Source organism: Trichophyton rubrum, assembly GCF_000151425.1.
Source record: "Trichophyton rubrum CBS 118892 genomic scaffold supercont2.15, whole genome shotgun sequence".
In the NCBI taxonomy this organism is placed as follows: Eukaryota; Fungi; Ascomycota; class Eurotiomycetes; order Onygenales; family Arthrodermataceae; genus Trichophyton; species Trichophyton rubrum.
Window position 1 is genome coordinate 1 of NW_003456414.1, and position 16125 is coordinate 16125.

The 16125-nt window shown below is 41.5% G+C and overlaps 6 protein-coding genes across 6 annotated transcripts in view; 2 read left to right on the plus strand and 4 right to left on the minus strand.

Moving 5' to 3' along the window:
- Positions 1–2223: 2223 nt before the first annotated feature.
- Positions 2224–3141, plus strand: TERG_08447 (uncharacterized protein; the record flags this gene model as incomplete). Its single annotated transcript, XM_003230923.2, has 1 exon — positions 2224–3141. One exon carries the CDS (start codon positions 2224–2226, stop codon positions 3139–3141), a length of 918 nt encoding a protein of 305 aa, XP_003230971.2.
- Positions 3142–3559: 418 nt separating this feature from the next.
- On the minus strand, positions 3560–5391 carry TERG_08448 (uncharacterized protein; the record flags this gene model as incomplete). The annotated part of the gene is made up of 2 exons (XM_047748952.1): positions 3560–3750; positions 3816–5391. The coding sequence occupies 2 exons, from the start codon at positions 5389–5391 to the stop codon at positions 3560–3562; spliced, it is 1767 nt and encodes a 588-aa protein (XP_047604945.1).
- Positions 5392–6050: 659 nt separating this feature from the next.
- On the minus strand, positions 6051–9056 carry TERG_08449 (uncharacterized protein; the record flags this gene model as incomplete). The annotated part of the gene is made up of 1 exon (XM_003230925.2): positions 6051–9056. One exon carries the CDS (start codon positions 9054–9056, stop codon positions 6051–6053), a length of 3006 nt encoding a protein of 1001 aa, XP_003230973.2.
- Positions 9057–10192: 1136 nt separating this feature from the next.
- TERG_08450 (uncharacterized protein) lies at positions 10193–10887 on the plus strand (the record flags this gene model as incomplete). The annotated part of the gene is made up of 2 exons (XM_003230926.1): positions 10193–10628; positions 10691–10887. 2 exons carry the CDS (start codon positions 10193–10195, stop codon positions 10885–10887), a joined length of 633 nt encoding a protein of 210 aa, XP_003230974.1.
- A 342-nt stretch (positions 10888–11229) lies between these two features.
- Positions 11230–12811, minus strand: TERG_08451 (uncharacterized protein; the record flags this gene model as incomplete). The annotated part of the gene is made up of 2 exons (XM_003230927.1): positions 11230–12548; positions 12610–12811. 2 exons carry the CDS (start codon positions 12809–12811, stop codon positions 11230–11232), a joined length of 1521 nt encoding a protein of 506 aa, XP_003230975.1.
- A 586-nt stretch (positions 12812–13397) lies between these two features.
- Positions 13398–16125, minus strand: part of TERG_08452 (uncharacterized protein) — a gene marked incomplete at both ends in the record, with an annotated part of 9176 nt that continues 6448 nt past the window's right edge. The window contains 5 exons of the mRNA XM_047748953.1: positions 13398–13417; positions 13480–14437; positions 14531–15571; positions 15630–16020; positions 16084–16123. Of these exons, the coding sequence (XP_047604946.1) occupies positions 13398–13417; positions 13480–14437; positions 14531–15571; positions 15630–16020; positions 16084–16123 (2450 nt within the window). The remainder of the gene's footprint in view (positions 13418–13479; positions 14438–14530; positions 15572–15629; positions 16021–16083; positions 16124–16125) is intronic.

Genomic DNA, 16125 nt, shown 5'->3' on the forward strand with positions numbered 1-16125 from the left:
TTTTAACTAAAATAATTTTATAAATATAATAGAGTTTATAAAAAATATAAATTATTATTTTTATTTAAATAAAATTAGAAAAAATAGTTTTAATTTTCTTTTTCACTTTTATAAAGATATTTAGTATTAACTCTCTAATATACTTCTATAAAAAGGTTTAGAAGAAATTTAAATATATTATAATTTTTTATAAAAATAGAAAAAATAAAAATCTTCTAATATTAAATAGAAATTTAAATTATAAAGCTCTATTTATAATATATAAAGGGGTAAAAAAACTAATTAAATAATAGTTAAAATAAAATATTTTAAAATAATTTACTCTAATTAACTCTCTTATTAGTAATAATATCTAAGCTCTCTAAATATAAAGATTAAAGAAAAGTTAAAAAAAAAGAAAAAAATATAAATAATTTAGTTAATTAGTTAAATAATTTCTATATAGTTAATAAAATAATTAAATAATATAGAGAAATTTATTTATTTATTTATAATTAATAAAATTATTTATTAAATATTAAAATTTTTTAATTATTTTTAATAAAAGTTTAATTATTTATATTAAGCTATTAAAAAAAATTAAAAATAAATTTTTAATAATAATTTTAATAAAAATTTAATTATTTTTACTAAATTATTAAATATTTCATATTTTTTTTTTATTTAAAAAAATAAAAATAATTTTTAAATTTTAATTTTTTAAATATTAAAATAGTTTAAAAAAAAATATTATAATATTTTTCTAATAATAAAAAATTTAAAATAATAAATTAATAATTTAAAAATTTTTTAAAATAAAATTTAAAATATTTATATTTTATTTTTAATTTAATTTTTTTTAATTTTTTTAATTTTATTTTTAAAGTTTTTTTAATAAAAAATTAATTATTTTTACTAAAATAATAAAAAAAATTAAAAAAAATTTTTAATAATAATTTTAAAAAAAATTTAATTATTTTTATTAAATTATTTAATATATATTATTTTATAAATTAATTAAAAATAAAATTTTTAATTAATTAATTATTTTATAACTATTTTTTTAAAATTTATAAATTTAAAAATTTTAATTTATTTTTTAAATTATTTAAAATATAATAATTTTTATTAATATTTTAATAAATAAAATATTTAAAATAATAGATTAATAATTTAAAAATTTTTTAAAATAGAATTTAAAATATTTATATTCTTTTTTTAATTTAATTTTTTTGATTTTTTCAATTTTATAAATTAAAGCTTTTTTTTAATAAAAGTTTAATTATTCTTATTAAATTATTAAAAGAAACTAAAAAAGAAGTTAAAAAAACTTTTTAATAATAATTTTGATAAAAACTTTGTTATCTTTATTAAGTTACTAAAAAAAGCTAAAAAAAAAAACTAAAAAAAAAGCTAAAAAACTTTATTAATAATAATTTTAATAACAACTTAGTTATTTTTACTAAGCTATTAGATATATACTATTTTAATAATTAATTAAAAGTAAAAATTCTAACTAATTAACTATTTTATAGTTATTTTTTAAGAATTTATAAATTTAAAAATTTCAACTAATTATTTTAATTATTTAAAATATAATAGTCTTCACTAATATTCCAATAATTATCTATATATAAATTAATAAAAATATATATATTTAGTTAGAATATTTTAAAATATTTATAGTATTTCTATTATTCCTTAATAAGTTAGTACTTTTTTAAAGTATAGTTTTGGAATAATTCTTTCACTATTTCGAAAAACCCCTAAACGGCTCTATAGTACTTAAATTTAATTACTAAGCGAATTCCCTTCTTTCAAGCTGAATATATTTTTGAACATTGAAAACCAGACAGAAGCGAGGATATCTGGGGACGATGGCTTCAAATTATTCAATGTGCATCCAATACACATTGAGACATGCCCGCAGGGAGATTTTCCGATCTGCATCAATAAAAAAACAGTCAATTCGTTCTCTGTCAGTTTCTGCACCTTGTTTGACGGCATCTAATCGTCCTGGAAGCTCCAATGCCGAGCTGGAATCGGCGCATAGCTACTGCGTTGAGCTCCTAAGGTATGCAATACATCAATCGGGCCTCAGGCCCTATTGTCTCTTACTATTTGAATAGATAGCTAACCTCAACTAGAAAATATGATCGACCGTCTTATACTCTGAGCACATTCATTCCTCGACACTCCACCAAGTTTTATATCGCTCTTCATGCCCTAAATGTTTCGCTATCGATGATACCGGAAACAACATCCACGCATACAATCGGTCTAATGAGGCTGCAGTACTGGAGAGATGCCATCACACGTACTCTCGCCGGAACTCCTCCAAAGGAGCCCATTGCTATTTTTCTGGCCTCGGCCATATCCGACCTTGATGCACGGACTCAGGGAAGAGCGAAGATAAGCAAAGGGTGGCTTATGCGATTGATTAATGCGCGGGAACAGCATTTGGCGCACACATCATATCCCACCTTAGCTTCATTAGAATCTTATGCTGAAAGCACATACTCTACACTGCTATACTTAACTCTTAGCGCATTGCCCCTTACTTCATTAACGGCTGATCATTTGGCATCGCACATCGGTAAAGCAGCTGGAATAACTGCTCTTCTTCGCGGTGTGCCGCTTGTTGCATTCCCTCCACCACCCAGTCATCATTCAAGCCAGACTCGGATGGGCAACGAAGGTCCTATAGCAGGCGACAGCAGACAAGGCTCCATCATGCTACCACTTGACGTTATGGCACAAACAGGGGTAAAAGAAGAAGACGTCTTCAGACTTGGCGCAGACGCTCCGGGACTACGAGATGCTGTTTTTACAGTGGCCACCCGTGCTAGTGACCATCTAATCACTGCCAGACAAATGCTGAAGAATTTACGAGCTGGTCAAGACGTTGGACATGCCTTTGAACATGAGGGAGAAGAAGGGCACGAATATCAAGATGACCAACATGAAAAATCAACAAGCCTGAGCACTCAGCTGCAAGAAGTCGAACGAGGGTTTTGTGTTTTGCTACCAGCTGTTTCCACGAGCCTGTGGCTTAATAAACTACAAAAGGTAGACTTTGACATATTCAAACCGGAACTTCTTTCTACAGATTGGAGGTTACCGTGGAAGGCTTACTGGGCTTATCGACAGCGAAATATCTGAACGGCTATTGGCCTGTAACCTTTGTAACACCGATTATAGATGTATTATACAGAATGGTCTAATTATCATACCCCTTGTTCTCGTCAGTTTCCACACCGGGATCGTATACGCAGGTAAACAAACATATCGGCTCAAAATTAAGTTGCTTGTGGTCGTTGCCGCACAGGTCTTCGCCGCCGTCTTGAACTCCAGATTAATCGTTTGTTTGCAAGTTTCATCAAGTAGCGCTTTATGACCTCACGCCTAAGAAATTCGTACATCAGTACAGGTAGTGACAATTTAGTTCATAAATACTAGAGGCACTCACATCAAGATGACCATAACTACGAAAACAAAAGGTATTGCAATAGCCCAGAAAAAACTTTGTTAGTGTTAGCTGAAAGTACTGCCGATACCACAAGAAGGCCAGAGAATGTACTCACGCATCACTATATTCTTGGATGCTTGAAAAAGACTTGAAATTCATTCCAAAATAGCCCTGTCCAGAATTAATTCGCTTGTTCTTTTCTAAGCTAGGGTCACGGACGTAACTTACCGAAAGGAATGTAAGAGGTAGAAACATACAGGTTACCAGTGAGAGCTGTGTTATACTTTCGTTCTGATAAGCCCCTGTGGTGAAGAAATTAGTGCCTGTAAACCTGGCTGAACATTTTCTGGCTGGTGTTTAAGCTTACCAATGGTGTTGAATATCAGGTCAATCATATTATCTGCTGAGCGCCGCATTTGGTCATAGCCCTCATTTATAGTGATACAATGATCTAGGACATCACCTAGGTAAGTTTGACACATAGGGCTTATGTTAACGGTTGAAGGCATTCTAACTCCTTCGGTTTCCTGGTTCGAGGCAACTCGGGATCCAGACCCAGAACCAGAGCCATTGGTATGCGAGCATGCGGGCAGTCCTATTTTGACCCCTAGTTGAGGGCGGCTGTTCGGATCCGGCTTATGATCCCTTAGAGAATTGATAACTCCAATAATTGGCTGGATGGCGTTTCGCAAAACGGATATTTCGGAGGTAAGTATATACAGGCTGCTCGACTGCTTGATATTCGGATCGGTAAGAACTTGAACTTCGAGGTCTCCCATTGCGTCTTGGTAAGCCATTGTGACCGGAATGGCAAGATCAGTGATAGCGTCGATAATAGCCTGTAATACCATACTTGCATCACAACTTTGTCGTAGGATAGTTCCAGGAGACCTTAGCCGTTGAATGATCGGAGTTTCGATATCGTCGGCGCTCGCCTCGAAGAAGGATGTCACGGAGTTATCTGAATGGAGGAAAAGAGAAACTTGCTCGATACCAACACTAAGACCTTTAGGTCCTAGGACAGCATGACGCTCCATGAAATCTATACGGTCCTCATTAGGTCCTCCTCTAAAGCGCTGTAAAGATCGAATGGCTCGAGTTGGATTGACGGGTACTTCCTGGTGGGAACCCGTAGGAGGCCTCTTTGTACCATTAAGCCTTGGGCGTCTCTGCTGGTATTTTGGCACAAACAGATCCATCAATGCCGTCATTATCACCCCTCGGTTTTTCTTTTTTGAGTGGTGACTGGGCGGTTTTGAGTCATCCGTTTCATGTATTGTCTCTTCATCTTCAGACTCGCTCTCTGCTTCGGAATCTTCGGGGCTGGTATGCTTGATCAACTTTTGCATTGCAAGAACAATAAAAGTATGGTCGGAGAACCAATCGACTTTCGTTCGGTTTACGGAATGCATAAGATCCTCCACCGCTAGCCTGTGAAGGTGTTTGTGGTTCGCCAACAGCCTAACGACGTCCCAGCTCAATCCGTTGACATTGATCCAGCGGCACTGTACCCATGGCTCTCTCTCCCTCTCCAAAAAAGGCACCAATGTTGCGTTATCCAAATGATACATACGCATTGCATCGTGAGAAAAGTCCACCACTGTGATATCACACTGTTGGTACAATTGGGCTTGCAACAAGGTTCCCTCGTCTGCAAATGATGTGGGAAGGCTTGGATCCGTAGGGTCAATTCCAGGCTCTTCACCTGGATGCCAATTTGGCGAGTGTATCTCTGGATAATAAGGGCGCGCGGTGGTAGAGCGCCGACTGCGCCTTCTAACACTGCTTTGAGGCTCAAGACCGGGAGCGTTTCTGGTGGAAGTAGGCGACGCAGACGGAAATGGCTCCAGCCTGAAAGCTTCACCACCTGCCTGAGCCTCGACATCGGTAGTACAAGGGCTGATTTCGCTCCCGTTCAGAGAACTTGATCTCCCAGGAGCCATCCTGACGCGGTTACGAATGGTATATTGAGAACACAGGGAACCATGACAACAAGAAGCCCACAGCCAAATTCAGCATCCCTCAAGTAATCGAAATTCTTTGTGAGTGCGCAATTACCATGCTAGACATGATATATGATCGCCTTCCAGGTCCAATCGACGTCATGTGTAGTTTCACCACTGCGATTGTTGACGTGGTTGATCGACGTTGAAATTGCGCTGCGCTGGAAGTTTGTTAGGGTGGAACTTTCGGCAGTTGCGGGAGGCTTGGCGCGCTATCCCTGTTGCGGCCTATGATGAAATTAATCTATCAAGGCTAAACAAGGTATATCAAAGCATCTTAAGGTAATCTATATAAGTATATGAATGGGATTTATTATCATAATGGTGCATATCTTGTCCCTTATAATACATAACCAAGCGACCCAAGCACCACGCACCGGAACATGCACCATATCAGTAATGAGATAACTGGGACAAATATATTTACAAGAAAAGATGGAGTTAAAAGGTTGGTAGTATCAGGTGGATTTGAATGCCTGAACAAATAATGAAAATGAGAAAAGAGATAAATGGCATTCCATCATGAGAATGCGGTGAAGTTGACGCGTTAAACCGATCGATATAAGAGAGCGAGGAGAAGGACAGAGGGTATGATTTGATTATACAGATGCTGGGGAACGAGGTTTCCAACCGAACCTATGTATTGTAAAAGATGACGGTTTGGGGGCTAAGTTCGACGATTTTGGAAGAAGATTTGGCTGGACATCCATTAAAACAGCCTTTTGTGGTTCTGCGTGAGGGGGTATTTGCGATTTTGATCCACGTTTAGGTTGCGATTTTGTTGTGCTCCCTGACGTCGAGGAAGAGTTCTTCTTCATCGAATCCTTTATTAATTCTCGTAGCTCCTTATCGTCACTGGTAATTTGGGCTTTGATAAAATCCATGCTGCTTGAATTTTGTAATGACGCCATTACGGGTTCCCGTGGGGTATAGCTGTAGTTTTCTGGGACCGGCGGTGACAATGGGGTAATTGATGGATCAAGCCTAGCCTCGTCACCCTTGGAGAGTAGTTCGTTGATATCGAGGGATTCCCCATGTGGGATTTTGTTGGGATGAGATGGCGTCACACAATCCATGTTCACCTCTTTCCGCAAGACATGATCAATATCTACTGCTGAGAAGAACGCACAAGATTGTGGCAGGTCGTCAATACCCATTTGCTGCGAAAACATAGCCCGAGTCCAAAGATTCGCAACCTGGAGTGCCATTGCAGCCTTGTACTTGTCTGTTTCCCTAACCACATACCTAATTTCATCGTGGACAGTAATGGCAAGACGGGCATCAAGATTGAAGCGCCTGATGAGATAATCCATAGATATGATAAGTAAATGAAGGTAGTCGACCCCAGATGATTGAATAGCCCAGTTAATTCTGGACGTCATGAAGCCACCTTTGTTGATAAACCGTCGCATTAGTGCCTCAGTGATACCAGCTCCCAGGACGGGGGTTCGTGGTCTCTCCTGCTCTGCGAACTCTTCCAGCTTGTTGAAAACGAAGGATTCGGTTCCACCTCGTAAGAAAGGGTTCTCACTCAGTATTCTGCGAGTAGTCCGAGTTCCCTTCGTTTCCTTGTATAATTTGGCAGCCACGGCCTTTGTCTCCGTTTCAGACATGCTTGGGTTGAATTGCCGTAAAAGCGTGGCTGCAAATTTCAAACCAGCTCCATATATTCTACCATAATTAAAAACTTTTGCATTATTTCGTGAAATTCCAAGAATTTTTGCCGTTTTCGAATGTAAATCTGTACCAGCAGCTTTCGTACCTTCGAGAGTCATGAAGCCAATCGCATTTCCACCGTGTAGTTGGAATTGTGCATCACCGACTAAGCTTGCGATCCAAAGTTCCTCAGAGTCAACATCTGCACCAACGAAAACATACCCAGGTGGTGCGCGAACCATGGCTTTCAGCTCAGAACCGACGCGATTTGGTTTGGCATTACTCGCGGTGAGCCAGGTATTCTCAACTGCTCTGCGCGTGATTGTTCCCATAGGAATAACCTGGGGAAGGATGAAGCCCACTTTTGAGTCCGGCGAAAGCTCTTTGCCCAACGCACCTGTTTTTTCCAAATCCTTCTTGTAAACAACCATTTGCGATGTGATTCGGTCTCTAGCGCTTATCCAATATGAACAGGACGCATTCATTTCCAAGGCCTCCTTAGCCAACGGAAACTGAGATGAGAGCTTCCCACTTTCAAAATATTGCAGGTACCCTTTTGAGAGTGGGCTAGCACATCGAGCGTCTGGTCCATCTTTATGTGGAAGTTTGAAATAGACATGCTCTCTGCTCTCACGTAGAGCAGCGTTTGTCTCTTCCGACATGTCGCATGGCGCAAATGCCTGTTTCTCATATCGCTCTAGCTCCTTTTTGGGAACTTCAAAAGTCCAGCCATGCTTGTCGGACCAAACAAGGGGAAAGCCATCCCACGAAAGATTCAAGAGGATTGGGGATATACGAGTCCGCACTGTGATGTTGATATCTGATTTACTCGTTGGAAAAAGGTCCTTATACCACTTCGGCATCCCTGGTAGTTTTTGTCGGGCCGCTGGCCGAGGCGGATCTCCTTTTTTCTTTCCTTTGACCATCCTAATCTCCTGGCCTGACCAGTCCAGCTGTCGAAGCCAGGGATCATTTTGGTATATTTCCGGTTTGTCTTTCACCTTGAGAGCGTTTTCGCAGAGTTCCACTAGCCTCTTTTGCACATTGTCCAACGCACGATGGTAGGTGTCTTCCGCATTTTTCAAGTACTCCCCCCATGTTTCATTAACCGGCAGAATAACAGTGGAAAGATGCCTCAATGCAGCAAAGCTGACGGGGTGTGGACACGTCTCTAAGAAATTTGGGAATACCTTTTTGTAGACCCGGTGCGTAATAGCAACGTCGGCAGCGCAGTAATCCAGAAGTTCATCTAATTGCCCATTAATTCCCTCTCGGTCAAGTTCGCCAAAATAGTTCCGTTGAGCCTTATCTATTGTGATATTGCAGTGGAATTTGGCAACATCGCGAAGAGAGTTAACGGAACTTCGGCCTACCCATAGCTCTTCCTCTTCCTCACTGAGCATTTTATTTTCAACCATAGACGCAAGCTCCGCTGACTCAGTTCCACGCATTAGCTTATCCCGAAGATCTCTGTTTTTCTTATGTTTCATCCAAGTTGGCCGCTGCTGTGAACACATTCCATTTACAGCCACGTGCAGAGACATCGTATCAATGAAGAAGTTGCGAGATTGTTTGATATCATATTCTTCTAGTATTCTGGCTCGATCATAACCAATATTATGACCAACAATGACGCGAGATGTTGATATGTCACCAAGAGGTACTAGATGATGGGTATCTTCGGTTTCCTTAAGGAGCCAGGGCGAAATCCATGCGTACCAAGCCGTTGGGCCGGCAGCGCAGGCCATTACAGCAAATGGATGTTCCTTCCACATAACTTCAGTATCAAAAGTGAGCATAGTCTCATCAGGGGCACTGATTTTCTGCGCCGTTCCGTCTGCATTGTATTTTGTCCAACCGCTCTGTCTAATCCATTTTCGCGGTTGCTGGGGTAAATGAACCGTCGTATAGCGCTTAGCATCACTTAAAAAGGGTTCAGAAGCATCCATTCCTAGCTTATGAAAGTGTTCATCCAGAGATTGCCCCTTGAGAACTGGGAGATTGAATCCAATTGGGTCAGAGCCATCTTGCGCTTTCCCCAGCAAATCGTGTCGGGACAAATGATCTCGAGCTAAATTGACAAGTTTAGGGTCTGGAGACGTATGCTTATTGCTGAACACTTGGGGGTGGATGACGTTGCTTAGTTGCTGGACTCCGATCTCGTTAAACCTGCCAGTTGCTGGCACTAATACAGGGCTTCGTTAGTCGAGTCTGTTCAGCAAATTCTATGGCGAGGGTCCTATATACATGCAAGTGTGCTCCGCTTCGGCGCAGCTCCTGTATCCTCCCGGGCATCCTGGATCGCCTGCTTCGAATACTTCCTGATAGTTACTTTCCATGCTGGTATGGGATGGTAGACTAATCGCGTTTTCGAGAAAGAAACGGTGGTTTTATGCAAACCGCGGCTGAACACCTGCATGGTTGCGCGATCAATAAGTCATTCTGTTATTTCTGTAACACTCAGCTCCAGAAGCCTTCCACCTCATCTGGCTCTTGTATATTGAATACTGTCTCCTACCAACCGGTCCCTTTGTCACTTTCATCCTTGCCTGCCGTCCTTTTGGGCTTCTTCCCGTCTTTGATAGATCAGATTACATAATAGTCAAAGAATCATAATCACGTGAAGATATCAGTGTCATGTGATCTTATCTCGCTTGCTTATTAATCTTTATCGGCGATAGCAAAGTGGCAGGAAAAGCGACTCCGATAAGAAGAAACAACCTAGAAACCAGCCGACGTCTTGACATTCAGGCCCATCTTCACGCCCCTTCGATTATTGATAGTGAGCTATTCACCACCCAACTGATACCGCACATGCCGATCTTGACTTAAGTAGCCTTACAACTACTACATTCACTTGACAAAGGAGTTGCTCAGCTACAAGCTGCTTTACCTGAGCGTATATATAATATTTGCAGCTAGATCTCATACTGGCCTTACATTACCTACTCTCCTTGCTCCGGAAACCATTTATACCACGGTCGCTATCACCGGTAGCACCTTCGATCCCTCGTGTTCTATCCATATAATCGCACCTGAATCTCCTCCGCTTTACATCAATCGCCACAGTTGGTTTTCCTCCATCATGGAGAACGATACTGTTGATCTGACTGGGCCGTCGCCTGTTACAACCTCACATAGTAGCAGGGGGCCCGTGCCACAAACATTACAGCCGTCACGGTCTCGTCGTAGCGCATCGCCTGACTTTAATGACAATAGAGGCAAGGTTAAACGCCGGAGGTTGAGCAACAGGAACAATCGGAGCAGTACCCCAACAGCTGGCCCGTCTTCTCAGAGCCACCAAGCAGCAGAGACTATGATTCCGGGTGAAATCGAGTCTGTGGATTTAACTAGTGTCGACGACTCCTCTTCGCTAGCACAAGTTCTTGCCAAACAGCGGGAGGATGCAATCATAGCTCAGAAAAATGCTACAAATGACAAGGAAGCAAAGTCTATTCTGATAGCGTATAAATGCCCAGTTTGCATGGATGTACCTGAGAATGCTACAAGCACTATTTGTGGTATGTATTGTGCTCTTATTCCACATAATGATACATTACTGAACATATTCCTTTCACCGTAGGTCACCTATTCTGCCATAAATGTATCATTGACAGCCTCAAATACAACGAGACCCGCCGCACACTTGAAGGTGCTGGAAAGGGAGCCAGAGGGAACTGTCCGGTTTGCCGCAAATCTATAACCGTGGTAGACAATCCCGGTCCCAGACGGAACCTTGTGCCATTGCAGTTTAAATTGATAACTCGAAAAAAGGGGTAAAGAATCTGCAGACGAACTCATATTTCTTATGTAGATTTTGGTAAATGAACTTTCCTACGTGTCTATTCCTCTGCTGCATACAGCGTCACGGGTTATGAGCGAACAACAATAGCATGCTCGGGGTTTCTTGGGGTTTTGGTCTCCTTTCAAGCTTCTCTTTCTCTGTAACGCTTTTTGCTAGCATTTATGTACTATTCACAGAAGTAACTATTTGCTGCACGTGCTACGGTACAAACACATCACTAACTAGATAATTCGAAAGGTAAATTTACTACTAATCTATATTCTAGTCATACCCAAACAAGCCTTACAATGGTTATACCTCTTTATCTAACAGGTCAATTACTTTCGACCTACTACTTCCATAGTATTCCTTCTGCTTCTTTCACCACTTAGCCCAGACCGTACCATAGCATCCCCCTTCTTGCCTAACACAACCTCTAGTGCCTGCACAAGCCCAGCAGGATCATATTTCATTCCTACAACAGACCCCTCATCATTCACTACCTTGCGTCCGTACAGCCGCAAGCACTCAATACCCATCTCATTCAGGCGAACGCGATCTACTTGCGGTGTGCCGGGTCCGTCTAGATGCAGAATATGGGTCACATAAGATGTGTACGGCTCGCTAGGAGCAGATATTTGTGGTGTGCTGGGTTTATGGGTACAGGAATCTTTTGGTATCGAACTTCGACGTTTATGTGAACAGCTCTCTTCTGCTGCACGTACAATGGCTTCAACAAATTCAGAGGCGGATAACGGCTGGGATGTGGGACCAGTTTCGCGATCCAAGGACCCGTTGAGAATGAGGATCTTATATCGTGCAGGCCCTGAAGCTATCGACCGGCCTACTCCTCTAAGGATAATAGAAGGAATAAGGGACGTATATAAGGATCCAATGCTATATATGATCGCCTGGGATGAGCGCAACGCCTCTAACACACGAGGATTGGCAGGTGGTCTAATTTCTTGGCCATAGGGGTTGATATACCAAACACGGGAGATTCGGCTGGGGAGCTCATCAACAGTTGACTTGCTAAACTGGATGTTCTTGTTGCGCAGTGTTGGAAGGGACCCGGGTAAATGGCTTTCTTCATATAGCGGGTCCTCTGGCTCAAGGTACGGGTCGTCGCCATCGGCTAACATTAAACTAGGACGCCTAGAAGATGGCGTTGGTTGTATAGAGGAGGCCTCACTCGGGTGAGAAATGCTATTTTGGCCAACGATCACTGTTCCATCCTCAAGTGAGGCAGATATATGATGAGAAAAGTTGGAATTTATAGCAGGGATAACTCGGACACTGTCAATAGGGACAGAGCATATGCTAGCCAGGAGGTATATAGCACTCTCGAAGCTCCCACTGAAAAGTCTAGCAGCAGTCAAGAACAGATTGCCCACGCTAGCGGATGTGAAGTCGAAAGTAGATGCAGGAGGTCTCGCGCGCTTTAAGATTTCAAGATTAAGCAGGTTTAAAAAGGACCGAATTAGCTCCTTTTTTGCAGGTGTGATAGCTTGCCACAGGGAGGAGTTTCCCTCAACAATTGAATACCACTCATCGTGAGCACTGCTAGCGTTCGACGACAGCCGATGATTGAAAAGGGTTTTGATTCCAGCTCGCTCTGGATCAGTCGGAGAATCTGGGATCAAACGTACCAGCCGGCCTTTTACATGGTTACCTTGGTTAAGCTCATAGTTAAATAGGTATAGATCAGATACACTTACTTCTAACATCACCAATTCCCGGACCACCGAAGAATCTTATAAGCTCGGACGAGGAGCCACCATTATCGCTGATCGGGATAATATAGCTCAAAGGGCAATTTTTGGATTCTCTGAGGGCACTGAAGACATCCACTAGATTATTCGCAGCACTCCCCCCAGAGAACACTGTAATGCCACGATTGGGGCTAGCAGAGGCAGCCATTTAGGGGATTTATGTATCGTACTTGGAGTACGGTTGTTTCCAATGATGCTGGCTGAATGGGTGCATCTGGGGTATCGAATATTGAGTCAGAAGAGCGAAGTTCAGGATACAGTGTCCTTAACGATGTAGTTAGCTAGCTAGTTAGTTGATTTCCAAGACAGGATTCGTAACCAAAAACAAATCTGGCATCAAACACGTGACGTTGGCCAATTTGCCCCAAGGAGTGCTCTATTTGAGCGACTACATCGTCTTTCACAAAGTTGGGCTATGGTCCGCGTAATCGTCTCGCTAATTCTCCTTCTGCTTTCTCAGATATACATATCACATCGAAGTATCATCAATTTGCTTCGTTTCCCGCAATAATGTATGGTTGAGATACAAAGGTACCAAAATTAAGCAATATAGTTTGCAAAATTGTAGTGTGCTTCAAACTAGTAAATTATTGACGCAGAGCACATCCCGCTAAAAAGACGTATGTTGGCTATATTTTGCGTAAGACACTAATAGACGCTTCCCTGTGGTTGTAGTATGTAAACTATATGATATATGGTGGGTGAAAGCATCCAAGGGCAAAGATGCGTAAATGTTAGACGTATGCAGCCCAGCCTATATAGTCTAGTTAGTGTCATGTTTGCAGGAATTGATGGCTAGATAATTAATATACTTACCACAGTACAGGACAGCAAGGTTCTTTTCATCTGTAGCTTGCTGAATCAATTCGTTGACAGTGGCTGCTACACTCAGTGACTTGCCAAGCTTCTTCCGAACAACCGTCAAAGCTCTATCAGCCTCATTAGGCTCGTTGAGGTTCGTCTTTTTTCTACCTTCGTTGGAGGTGACCGCGCCATTTTCAGCTTCTTGGGCGTCTTGCATCTTTTTCATTCGTAAAGGAGACAACGTCCAGCTGTATAACGGGTCATAACGCAGGACATCTAAAATAGTCATTATACTGTACGACTCTTCACGGAGGGCTGCAAGAGTAAATTCACAACTTCGCCGGAATACTCCTTCGGTTTTTGTAATCCCCATACCGTCCACAAGATCCCTAGTTAGACGGAAGGGCACACTCTCTGGAATTGGTAAAACACGGCCTTGCTCAAATGCAACACCTAAGTCAATATGCACTGCCTCTCCTGTTTCAGTATCCAGAAGGATGTTATGGCCGTGTCGATCTCCCAGGCCTAACACGTGGCCAAGCATGGAAATAGCAGCTGTACTTCTAGTGTATGCCAAACGCTTGCTAAACCAATCATCTGGATTTAGGAATTTCTCCATGAAGAAATATTTCATAACAGGGTGGAAATGGTCAGTAACATGACGGTAGGCTTTGATGCGCTGATCTCGAGATTTGCTCTGAGCGTCATTGATAAATTTGCGGCACTGGTTTGGTTTGAAGTCCCTGGGGAAGTATCGCTGATGTGCCGGTAGCAGGTAGTCATTTAACGGCATCGTGTTTTGGACAAATTCAATAATCCCAGAATTCGATGCCAGTGGTAACACTTTGTACGTTCTGATGCCTAACTTTCGTTGTCTAGTGTCCCTATGGTCTCGGAGAAGGTCACTGACTTGTTCGAAAGTCTGCTCCATTATTGCGTCTTGACGTAAGTCATCATTTCCAGATTTAAACTGTATTTAGTAAGAGTTCTATGTCAGTAAAAATTTGTATTGAAACGAGTCAAATACGAGAGTTTGAAGTCGTACCAGTTGTTTATACCGTACCCCATTAGATGCCATAGCAGTAACAATTTTCGGGGCACTAATACCAGACGCGATGGTAAAGGTTGGCTGAAAACTGACCAGATGTGGAACATCGCTATAGTCACAATCGGCACGAAGCGGAATGGTCATAGTAGGTGGTGGTATTTTAGTATTTGAGATGGCGCTCTGCATTCGAGTGCCATATATAGTCTCCTTCAACACCAGCTTGGATCCGCTCTTCACTTTGCCTTCCAATGGTTCTGCCGCAAAGTTCAAGTAGTGGTAGCTGGTATTGTGAATTGCGAGCCATTCACCTGATCTTTTGGACTTTTTCAACACATCCACAATTTTTCCTGCTGCATTATAGCGTGAAACAGCCTTTGGGTCGTTATCCTTCTTAGACCTGCTGTTAACAAATAGGTGGTACATGCCATGGTAGGGATGGTCGATGCAGATTTGGAGAACCAATGCGGATAACAGTGGTTGAAATGTATCTGCAACATCGAGCAATCTTGAAGATAACTGATTCATCAATGAAGCAAACTTCCGGGTCGGCACTTCGCGTAAATATCCTGATACGGCGTTATTAGCTTGTTCATTATCTGAATTGTCAAGCCATAAGGCACAGAAGCGAAGTACATCATTCGCAAAGGTGTCGCAAGCTGTTAAAGATAGGAGATAATTTTCAAGGCATTGATATAAAAATGACTCTCGGCTCTTCTTCAGTCGTTGGTATTCGCGATCATCCAGATCAAACCATTGCTTTGCTTTCGTTCGATGTGTACGAAGCTGGTCCTTCGTCTTTCCGTCAGACGTTTTCATCATTTCCTCAAGATCAGCTACCTCTTTGAGCTTTCTTGTTCGCAAATGCTCTAGCCTGACAAAGTCTTCCAATGTGTCTGGATTCTGTAGCTGCTGGTCACAAAATGTCGCGAATTGATGAAATACAAGACCGGCTTCTCCGCCGGTGTATTCCCCTTTTAGCTCTTTGATAGATGGGGCTAAGTAGCTCTGAATGATGGCATCTGGCTGTTCTAATCTAGCCTCTGCAATGTGGTGTCCCTATTTCATACATTAGAACTCTGGAAAGAATATAATGGGGGCGGGGGGTTAGACTTACTAAGCTAGCCAAAATCTCTGCTACACTCACGGGAATAGTCTGGCTGTGCAAGTCCTTTTGATCACTTAAATTTTGCAGAATCTTGATGGAGGTTTTCATTTCACCTTGATCCCAGAGAACGTTTGCTAGATCAAATGCAGTCGCTGCGTCAATTTTCACCCCTAGTTCAGCGCAGGGTTGAACCAGTTTTGATAATGACATAGCCGATTGGAGGGATGCCTGTGGAATGCCGTGCTCCGTACTAATTCTCAGTGATTCTCTTATACACTTAGCCTCTAGAATTTGGGCGTCTCTCGAGCTTAAGTTTGTCATCTTCTTCAAATGTGACCGGCGGCTAATTGACGAGAATATAGCTTCCCTGCTGATCAGTATTTGACTTATATCTTGAAAGCTATGAGAGTATTAGTTACTATTCAGTTTATCCCAGAGAATTAGGGGATTTTGAAGCTCATACCTTTCTGACTTCAGCCACTCCCCACGACTTGTTAAGCGGTCC